Source organism: Theobroma cacao, chromosome 10 (genome assembly GCF_000208745.1).
Source record: "Theobroma cacao cultivar B97-61/B2 chromosome 10, Criollo_cocoa_genome_V2, whole genome shotgun sequence".
Lineage (NCBI taxonomy): Eukaryota > Viridiplantae > Streptophyta > Magnoliopsida > Malvales > Malvaceae > Theobroma > Theobroma cacao.
The window spans coordinates 16,452,143-16,463,869 of NC_030859.1; the positions used below are offsets into that span (position 1 = coordinate 16,452,143).

General features: G+C 32.5%; 1 protein-coding gene across 1 annotated transcript; it reads right to left on the minus strand.

The window, feature by feature from the left end:
* Positions 5,536 to 10,928, minus strand: LOC18586958 (pentatricopeptide repeat-containing protein At2g19280). The gene is made up of 4 exons (XM_007010571.2): positions 8,743 to 10,928; positions 8,413 to 8,603; positions 6,693 to 6,851; positions 5,536 to 6,598 (listed from the first exon to the last, which is right to left on the minus strand). The coding sequence occupies exon 1, from the start codon at positions 10,798 to 10,800 to the stop codon at positions 8,815 to 8,817; it is 1,986 nt and encodes a 661-aa protein (XP_007010633.2). The 5' UTR covers positions 10,801 to 10,928; the 3' UTR covers positions 5,536 to 6,598; positions 6,693 to 6,851; positions 8,413 to 8,603; positions 8,743 to 8,814.

Here is an 11,727-nt window from a genome sequence, read left to right on the forward strand (position 1 = left end):
AGGTCGAGCCTAGAACAAGTCTAGGGATTTCATTTTTAAATCGAACCTATTGTGAGATAGGTCGAACTTAGATCAAGTCTGGGAATTTTAATCAAACCTATTATGAGATAGGTCGAGTCTAAATTTAGTTTAAGAATTTCAATTTTGTTTAAATCAAAACTGTTGTGAGATAGGTCGAGCCTAGATTTAAGTCTAGAAATTTTAATTTTGTTTAAATCGAACCTGTTGTGAGATAGGTCGAGCCTAGATTAAGTCTAGAAATTTCAATTGTTTAAATCGAACCTATTGTGAGATAGGTCGAGCCTAAATTAAGTTTAGGAATTTTAATTTTGTTTAAATCGAACCTGTTGTGAGATAGGCCGAGCCTAGATTAAGTCTAGGAATTTCAATTTTAAATCAAATCTGTTGTGAGATAAGTTGAGCCTAGATTAAGTCTAGGAATTTTAATTTTGTTTAAATCAGACCTGTTGTGAGATAGGTCAAGCTTAGATTAAGTCTAGGAATTTTAATCGAATTTGTTCTAATATGGGTCAAACTTAGATCAAGTCTAGAAATTTCAATCGAACTTATTTTGAGATAAGTCGAGCCTAGATAGAATTGATTAAATCAACAGGCTTCGAGATAAGTCAAATGCGGTGTCTATGTCTTTGCACTATTCTTGATTCTCAAGAATGTACAAAGAGGGGCAACTGTAGACACCTAAAAAAATAAATAAAAAATTAAAATATAATAAAATAAAATATAAAATAAAATAATTAAAAAAAGAGAATAACCAAAAAAAAAAAGAGAGGGAATGGCTGAGCGTACCCCCAGCCATCCCTTCCCCAAACACCACGCATGATGGGGTTCTAGCCACCAACTCCTTGGTGCCAAAACCCCATTGCCGGGTTGTCCAAATTTTTGGACAACCCAACTGTTAAAAAAAAACCTGCAAAACCAATTCGAAAGGGGGTGGAACAAAAAAAAAATCACATATCAAAAATCATAAATCTACCAGAAGCTACCTAGCCCAAGCAAAAAGAAATACAAAAAACAACGATCAAAAAACATAATAAAAAAACAGATATACAAAAAAATGAGAGAGGGCAGGGGGCGAGGGTTTGGATTCGGTTTGGTTTGAGTGAGAGAGATTGGGGAGCTTTGAGGGGAGGTTAGATCTTTGGAGTGCCGGCCACCGGCAGGGGAAAGGGTAAACTCGGTTAAGTCACCACCGACCGAGGCAGGGAGTGCCAGATCCGTCGATCGGAAGGGAATAAGGTTTCGAGGGAGAGAGGGAGGAACGTCTGGACCGCCAGTTAGAGAGAAGAAAAAGGGAGTAGTACGCCGGCGTCGGCAAGGAGAGGGAAGGTTTTTTAGAGAGAAGGCATAGAGTGGCCGGCTAGAGAGAGAAAATGAAATTTGAAAATGAGAAGAAAAGCCAAAAATGGGGTTTATATACCCAAGTTTAGGGTCTAAACGGCGCCGTTTCAGTGGAGTGAGGAATTAAAAGGATCAACGCCTAAACGATGTCGTTTGAGGGAATCCTCGGAGCCCCAAAACGGTGCGTTTAGGGGAAAGCCAGACGGACCAAGGAAGCAGGCTTAGGACTCCTCCGTGCAACCCAGACAACTTGGGCCATCATTCTAGCCCAAGCAAGGTGAGGCCTTACCCGTTTATTGTGGATTTGGGCTTGTTATTTTGGGCTTATCCATTTTATTTAATTATTTGCTTAGCTTTGATAAAAATTAAAAAGAAAACTATAGAATGTTTTTTAAAATATATAATAGATTTAGTTTACCTCCTTTTTTAAAAAAAATATAAAAAAAATAAAAATATTTATATAAATAATAACAATAACAATAATAAGTGAGTAAAAAATATTTATATTATAAATATATTTAGAGGCTTGCAAATAAAATAATAATAATAATAATAATAATTCATGATACAAATATATATATATATATATATATTTTTAAAAAATAATAATAATAATAATAAAAAAACAAATAAATAATATAAATGGAACAATTATTTGAGTATTACCACCTAAAAGGGGCAAAGAGTTGTCTCTTTCGGGTGGATGTTTTTTAGGTGCGAAGTTCGAGACGAATTTTCACTGAAGTGTCGGGATAAATCTGAACTCTAAACTTCAAAACCCGTTAAGTCAAATAGTCGTTGTTAAAAAATAATATATGTAAGAAAATTTTGTTGCATTTGAATTAATGTAATTAGTTAATGAGCTTAAATAAATATTACTAAATAAAGTTAATTTAATCGTTTAAAAATTAATTAATTATTTATTTGATAAGCTTTGTAATCAAGTAAAAAATTAACCAACAACGTTAATTAAAGGATATGGATTTAAATTGAAAACCAAAAAAATAAAAAAATATATAAAAATAATAAATAATCCATAAAAAAATTATTATTAAACACATAATTGGGTAAATTATAAATCACCTAAATCAATAAACGTGTGCATGTAGATATCATCACTTTATCCTGTCATAGCATGCCACATTTATCTTGCAAATGGTGCGGGAGTTCCGATGATGGGATTTCCCTGAGGAGCTTGTAGAGACGAGTTCTTCTGGGGATATCTCTAGGTGAGGAGAATTTCGAGACTTCACCAAAGCGTTGGGATGGTCTTCGAATAATTTTTCAATAAAAGATTACCGACCCCATCATTTTAAAATAAACAAGTCATGACATCATTTTACGCTTGCATCATGTGCATACGTAAAACCAAAAAAGAACTCAGCCAGTCAATTTAATAAAAATTTAATTAATAAGTAGGGATTAAATTAAGAGTAGACTATATTAAGATAACTTAAGATTAAATGGTACCGTTCGTGGAACGGGCGCCACGGAGGTGCTAACCCTTCTCCATGCGTAACCGCACTCCCGAACCCATCTCTAAAAACGTGGACCAATTCTCGTTCTTTCGACGGACCTAAAATTGATTTTGGACTTTGTCGATTAGAATCGGGTTAATAGGTGACCAATCACACCTAGATAAAAAAAGATTGGTGGCGACTCCTAAACCGACTTAATTTTCGCCTGCGTCTGGCAGTCGGGTCCCCGGACCCGCACGTTACGACACTCAGGTTTTGAGAGCTTTTTGGCATGATGTTTGGGGCATGAGATGTCTCTAAATTGGTGCCAAATCGTAGCAAACAATGGAGTATGGAGCTTCAAAGAATTTGGGACAGCATAAGTGATGCAAACCCAACAAAATTACACTAGCTTGTGTGATTTATTCTCTATATAATTAAGAGTTGTACTAATTTGGTTATAACCTAAATTTAGACTCCTAATTGTAATGGAATATATCCTAAAGAGTCTAGGACTACCCCAAATAAGATTCTAAAATCAAATTGGCAAAGAAATAGGACTCTTGGCTATGAAGATCTAATTCTAGTTGGACTAGAATTGTAAAAATTGAGGACAACAAGGATTAAATTTTCTAATAAGATTAGAGAGCATAATTGGATTAGAATTCCTTTGAATATTAAATTTCTAATAGATTAGAACTCCTATTGAGAATAAGGGTCAAATTTAAATTCATAATCCTAAAAGGTTTAAGATTACAAAGTTTATACTTAATTTAATTCCTAGTAGGACTAGAACTTCTAAATTGGCACAAGACATTTAATTTAAGCTTGATATTTTTGTGTTGAAGTATTGCCTCATTCAGTAACTAAGTTGTTACTTGTAATGTTGGTTTTATGTCTCATATCTTTCCGATTAAGTTACCACATACTAATGTATGTTTAAAAATTTGTACTATAATATACTTGTATATTAGAAGGTTTATGAATGAAGTATCAACATGGTCTATCCTCATTGTTCATTCTTTTAATTTTGTAACATTATATCAAAGCTTATGAGCCTTTAAGGGACCGTGAGTTTCTGAAGAAAAAAAAAACTTTCAAACAATTGGTTGCATGGCTTTTCTTAGTTACCGATGGTATTATTTATTTTATATATTTTAATATCTTTAATTTTTGTTTGCCAAATTAATAATTTTAGTTAAGATTGAAACTCACTATCTTTGTTTCTTTTATGATAATGAATACTAGATGATAATGATTCAAACCTTAAGACATTATTGTTGTCTAAATAAGATTCAAATGTTTTGCTGGAGGATGAGGATTGAGCAAGATATAAATGAATCTTGAAGTTTCTATTTATTTGGTTATGTACTTATGTTGATGGGATTGTAGTTTATGTTAATAATTGAAAGTTTATTTATGTTTAGTGTAATTTATTTTTTTATTTATATTTGTTGTAATTTATTTATTCTAACATGTTTTTATTATTCAATCTATAAATCAAATTATGAAACAATTTATTGATAAGGAGTTTGTTAAGAAAATTTGTAAAAATAATTTTTTTTAAAAAAAAAGTGAGCTAGCTTAGCCCAACCCATGGACTGGCAAGGGATAGGCTGGGTTGGGATTTTGACAACCCGTTTAAAAAATGAGCTGACCCAACTCAACCCATATTTCTTCAACCACAATGGGTTAGGTCGAGCCAGCCCATATTAACAGGTCTAATTTTAATTTTACTTCACATAGGGATACAGTGTTTTGATTAAAATAGATATCTTTATAAAATGAGTCGAGAGACTCTTATAAATAATTGAAAACTCTATGTTAGTAATTTAACTCATTAAAATAAGTTAAGGAAGAGAGTTAAAATTTAAATATAATATGAAGGATATTGTAATTCTAAACTTGTTTGATTTGATTTTTATCCAATTATCTTGTTGCTTTGATTTTTCTTTTTAGTATAAATTTTAATTAATTAGTTTTAGTTAATTAATTTAGTTATTTGAATTTGATTATTTGGATAAAATTAAATTATTCTGATTTGAATATTTAGTAAAATTTTAAATCAATTTTTTGTAAAATCGATATTTTGCTTACGTATATATTATATATTCGATATGTATAATTGCGCAGTAGAATTTTTACTGACAGTGTTACAGATGAAGAGTTTGATAGATGTGATCATAATCTCAACTATATTCTTGAGAGTCAATAAGGAAGAAATAGTGATACAGAACTGGATTTTATATGCTTCTAGTAAAGTATTAGAGTTCGCAACAAAATAATTACTGCATTGATAAAAAATAAAAATCATTGATTTATAAGTTATTTATGAATTATGTATTACTTATAAATTATTTGTGAAACTTTTTTTTTTATGATTTATTATTGATTATAAATTTTATATTATATAAAAATACTTTTTATATTTTCAAATTTTTGTTTTAAATAAATAAAAAAATAGTTAATTTTTTTTTATGATAAATAAAAAAATTCATGATTAATAAAAAATTATTTACTAAATACCCTTTATTATAATTATAATCAAAATTAAAGCTTATATAAATTATTTTACCAAACAATTTATCCACAAAAAAAGAGTTTATAAAAGTAAATTTACCATCTAGCTTTAACTTAATTTTAAAAATTATTATTTTTTAAAAAAGCTTCATAATAGCTTTTAAAATTTAAAAAAAAAAAAAACCGAACTGAACAAGTACTAAGTAAATACAGTCAATTTCGATTGACTTGATCTTGCAGTTATTAACAACCGCTCTCCAGGAGAAGGATCCAGAATTCCAATCTCTGCCTCCTTTTAATCCATCCATGGACCATGGCCATGGGCTCTTCTCTTTCCCTGGAAAAGTAGTTAAGATGCCCACAGCCACTAAGCTCATGCCATGTAGGAAGGATCATACCACATCATAACCATGTCAAGCAATCTTTTTTCACTTTCACCTATTCTGTACAAACCCTTTCTTTCTTCACTTTCAGTCAAGGCCAAAGTGCCAACATTTACTAAAGTGCAGCTGCAAGTTTGGTCATCCATATCTCTTTGTTTCGCCTTCTTTCAATAGGAGAACCTGCTTTTTACTCTCTACTCTATACCGAAAACCGCCCTCATCAGCATTACCCTGCACTTGACCTACTGCACCCTCACAAACACTAAATGGTAGTCAGTAACAATCAAAACAATCAGCTTAGAGATTAGATTGATTAACCAAGACAATAACTAATCAAGAAATATGAAACAACAAAAGAATAAAGTATGACAGAAGATACAAATGACATGCATGAATTGTGAAACCTATTCCTTGTACATTACATGTGCAACAAAGAAGAAATTCATTTACGATAAATCCTCCATTGCAAGCCATTTGCTAAGGATTTCTGTAGCTTCCTAACTTTTTGATGGAGGTACTTCATACAAACCTTACAAGACCAATTTGTATTTTTCTAGTCTAAACCAACTTAAAAAGTGAACATTAGTCATTAGTGCAACATTTTTGTACTGATAATGGAAGGTGTCAACACTTTAGTACATTTCTTGGAAACCAAGCTTTTGTTTCACAAGTGTTGGCACCTTTAAATGCAAAGGGCCAACACTTTCATCTACAACAGATGAAATTAAAAATTTTAAGCCACATCTCACAACATGGTAGAGTTAGAAACATGCCTCTACCAGTTTATGATAAATTCAGCACCACTGGCATTGAAGATAGAGGTGGATCTCCTAGCACTATCCTTTATCCTAACTGACGTATACATGTGCTACATGTTTCCTAAAAAGATAAAATGAGTACTGATTAGAATTCCACCATGATTACTAAAAAGTTTGAATAAATGCCCAAAGAGAGTCGAGGAAAAAGAACTTACAAGTTTGAATTTGTGGTGTCCCTGTTTGGAGCACATATTTTGAACTGGAAACATATGAAATTCCAAGGACCATCTACACTTGGAGGTAATTGCTTTCATAAATCTGCAACAAGTTTCAAAGAATACCTGCATTTTGGAGGATGAAGACCCTGAAGTTCCCTGCATTACATTAGGTTGATTAAGCCTTGATGAGCACAAAGTATACTCTATAAAAAGTTTTCATTCCAAAAAAAAAATTGTGTTTTTAACAACTGCAGCCCATCTCTGTTCCTCCACTCATTTCCTCATCCAAAATAGTAACCAGCTAATGATTTTTTTCTGAAGCCAAAATAAATACTCATTACAAAATCTTCATCATCATCTCAAGTTTTCAAATTCTGAAGAAGGTAAGGTGGATAAAATTTTGAATAAAGAATACAATCAAACCCTTAATCTGCATCCAAAGACTTTTTCTGTACAAAAACACAGTAAAAGGAAATTTAAACTGAACATATGTTAGAGTTAACATGTTAATAGGCCCCCCAATCAGCTCCTGCACTTTCACCCACACACACACACACACCGTGATAGGAAGCATAATTTTGAAAATAAAAAGAGAAATATGAGAGATAACATTTACATTGTAGCAGGCCATCATAAAAGGTATCCAAATTTATAAACTTCTTCCATGACTTAGTCAAATCTTATCGTATTGAATCAATTAAGAAAATTAGTAATTTATAACTCTCTTTCTTTTTTAGATTATTTGCTAAAACTTTTTCAAAGTTTTTATTCTGAACATTGTAAAATAAATATAATTAGATTTCTAATTCTTCAAATACATAAATTAAAATCTTAAATTTCGAGCAACTATTACATTTTTTTTCTCAAAATATTAGTTTTATATATTACAAATTATTTATAATAGAAGTTTGTCACACAAATCCATGTATCACACGTATATTCCGCTTTGCTTGAAGAATGGGCTGTACAGTAGAAGTTAAATAGAAAGAGTCCTGATTTGATGAGAGATACAATTCCTAATGGAAATATGGTCAATTGCAATAATAATCTTTGCAAAAAAAAATCTAAGAAGATCAAAGAGTGAAAGAACAAGAAATCTAATCTAGAGAAGCTAGGCTTCACCAGCTAGCAATAGTGTATTGGCCATTAAGAAATAGGAAGTTCTCAAAAGAAATTGGGGATTCTGGGTGTGATTGCACTTAAAGATGTCACCCATTGGGTTTACAGCCAATGTTTATTAGCCCCATACAGAAAACAGCAAAATGCTCCATCTTAAGGTAGGAGCACCACCACTTCATACCTTGCAGAAATTCAGTCAATGTTCATCCAAGGACATGCATTCCTTGTTGCTCATTAAAGATGAGGATGTTAAGGTAAGTCAACCACATAAAGTATTAAGAACACAACACCAAAAAATAAAATCAAATGTACCTGATCAAGACATCTAAGAGATTACCAAAAACAAATATTGCCTTCCAAAAATATTTGTCTCCAACATCCTTATAGACATTGTAAACAGAATGAGATAGAGAACCAGAGAGGCCTCTTCTTATCATCTAAGAAGCCAAATAATTTTTCATCTAAATATATATGCCCAGATTCATGCAGGTTAAAACATGTGTGCTTGCATGAAAATTTAAGGGTTATTTGGTCCGCATATTGCATATGCAGTAATTTGATTCAGCAGAACTAACAGAAAGATGAGGGCCAAATATACCTTAAATTCTAGCCTGCCATAAATCAGGTTCATCCCACAAGACTTTCATATGATTTCTGAAGGTATGACCACTGGAAAGCACCACCAATCATCCAAGGCAGATCTTTACTATTTAGCAAAGAGACCACCTTAAGAACTAGTTTTATGTTAAGAAGATTAAGTCATAGCAGCAATCCTACCTGAAACGATCACTGAGAAGAAGCCAGAAATTCAGAACATTGTTTTGAAATTATAATAAGTATACCAAGCACAATGCCAAAGAAAAGTCTTACTCGATTTGGCTAAATCAAGCATACAAATACAAGGAACATGAAAAGAAGACAATCTTACAACTCAAGCAGCTGGAGGAATCTTCAGAAGCAGTGCTGCATCTCAGCTGAAAAGTTATAGCATAGCTGTATACTAATCAACATCAACATGGATATCATGTCTCAGCAGAAGTTGTTGAAGTTTCAAAGCTGCACTTTCTTCGGGATTTTTGACCCACTTTTTCTCAAATCCAAGGACGAACGCCTGATGAGTAACGTTATTTGGTAGGATGCCATTTCGAACCATCATTGTCACCAAGTTGCATGCCTCATCCATGTTTCCAGTTCTACAAAATCCATGAATGAGAGTGTTGTATAATACCAGGTCTGGATTCAACCCAACATCAAGCATCCTAAGAAACAGAGTGTTAGCTTCTTCCATCCGGCGTACCCTGCAGTAGCCATTAAGTAAAGCACTGCAAGTCACGACATCAGGTTTCACATGGCGTTCACTCATGTAAAACCATATGAGAAATGCTTCCTCAAAGTCCCCTTTTTTGGAGAGCCCATCTATAATATTAGTGAATGTCACCATATCAGGAGAAATACCCCTTTGTACAAGCTCATCCAGAATAACTTTTGCCTCATTTGTAAATCCTCTTTCAATTAGGCTGTGAATAATAATGTTATAGGTCGTAACATCGGGAGAGATGCCAGCTGATCTCATCATATCTAGAAGCATAAAGGCCTTATGCAAGTGGCCCTTCTTTCCGTAGCCATCTATTACAGTGTTGAATGTAACAATATCAGGTACCAACCCTGCCATTATCATCTTCTGAAACAAACACTCTGCCATTTCCAAGTCCTCAGACTTGCAGCAAGCATCAATGAGCACTGTGTATGTAGTCACAGATGGCTTAATTCCACATTTTAGCATTTTCCCAAAATATTGAAAGGCTCTATTCATGTCCTGATCTTTACAATAGCCTCCAATTATAGTAGTATAACTAACACAATCTGGAAGCAAGCCCAACTCAAACATATCTTGAAAGATCAGAGAAGCTTCTACCATGTCACCATCTGCACACAACTTTGAGATAAAGCTATTGTATACAAAAATATTTGGCTTAAGATTAAAGAAATTTATAACATTAATTGCTTCTTTTGGTTTTCCTGCTTTACAGTGACCCTCAACAACAGAACTAACCAAAACTGAATCTGGAGAGATACCCAATCTAGTTATTTTGAACAGCAAAGAAGTTGCTTCTCCTAGACAAGACACCTTGCAGAGTGAGTCAATTATGATTGTATATGCAACAACGTCTGGTTTAATCCCATAGTTTTTCATTTCCATCAGAAATGTCCAGGCACTTAAAAGTTGGCCTTTACGGCAGTACTTGTCAATAAACAAACTAACAATCGCAACATTTAAACCACTTCCTTGCCTCAGCATTTGGTCCAGAAAGTCCCAAGCTAAGTCCAATTCATTTAACTCTAACAACGCCTTAAGTAATGAATTACAAACCCCAATTGACGGAATCATGTTAAAACTCTTCATTTTACATGCTAATTCTAAAGCCAAACCAACCTCGTTTTCCTTAATATAACAATCAACAAGCATGCTACACACAGTTTCTAAAACCATTCTATCACTATGTGTCTCATAAAAGAGTTTCAACAATAAATCCTCCGAAACATCTTTGCTACAGCTAATTCTCACAAGACGTAGAATAAAATCCACTGCTCTATGATTCATGTTCCCGGAAACTAAGATATGTATCATTTTACATACTGACTTAACCGAGTGCAATGATCCAACGCAACGTTCAGACAACTTGAAGAAGTACAAAGCAAGCTCAGCATCCAAACTTTCCTCAAACAAATGAGTCAAAATCCCGATTACACTCGACTCATTGAAATCAATGGGGCATAAGTTGTCAGGGTTTATATTCCAACCGCGTTTCCAGAGTATTGATTTGATCAGACTCAGGGGATTGCATACCTGAGAGTGTTGGGTGATAACATGTTGGGATTCTAAAAGAGATGAAGAAACTGATACCGAATTCTTAGATGGGATATGCCAGAATGGGGTTTTTCTCCTGAATAAGAGCTTGTTGAAGACTGAAAACGAAGCTTTCATTAAAAACTTGGTTTTGGTTCATCAGCAAGAAATAACCTAAAGAGACATACCTGAGGCCTGAAGGAGAGAGGCGAGCATAAGTTAAGGCAAAGACTAAGACAGCAATAACTTAGGCCTGGGTATCTTCAAAAAACTATTGTTTTGCCTTTGATTCAAGCCCACAGGGGCATGGCTATGCGTTAAAAAGATAGAACAAAATAACAAGGAATATCTTACTTACAATTTAGAGGAATAGAGCTTTCTCCTTGCGCTTACTTCAAATGATAGAAGTGAAATAAAATTTGGATAAAAATTTTCAAATAGTTTGTGAAAAAACATGTAATACTAAAGGAGTTCCAATACTTTTTTGTTTTTGTTTTTTGTGATTAATATTATTAAAATATCCATATTTCAAATTTTTAATGATAAAAATTATAAAGGTATAACATTTTAAAAAATTATATGATATAAAATAATAAGGAAAATTCTGATTATTAACAATTAATCAATTGTTAGTATATATTTGATTAAAAAATATAAAAATTTAATTAAATATAATAAAAATAAAAATTTATTTTAATTTCTTTTAAATAATTCAAATGCCAATTATAAAACAACAAATAGTTGTTTAAAAAAAAAAACGAACAATCAGTCATTCTTTTTTAGTGATGTAACTTCTTTTCTTATACTTGAAATTTAATAGTCAAAATGAAGTGACTAGTTCCAACCCATTCTTCCAACATCATTTAGACAGAATGAAACTTAATCATGGTAATTTATGTTTATTTAAGCAATTATCTAACTATGCATGGAAAGTCAAAACCCAAAATAGTTATATGAACTAAAATAATAGCCCTTTGCCTCCTATAATCCTATTGACTATTAAGCATTCCATTACCACTGTACTTCTTAGAAAACCTATTTTCAGGCACCTCTGATTTGTGAAAT

Coding starts and splice junctions, on each gene's coding strand:
- LOC18586958 (XM_007010571.2), bottom strand. CDS start 10,800: ATGAAAGCTTCGTTTTCAGTCTTCAACAAGCTCTTATTCAGGAGAAAA.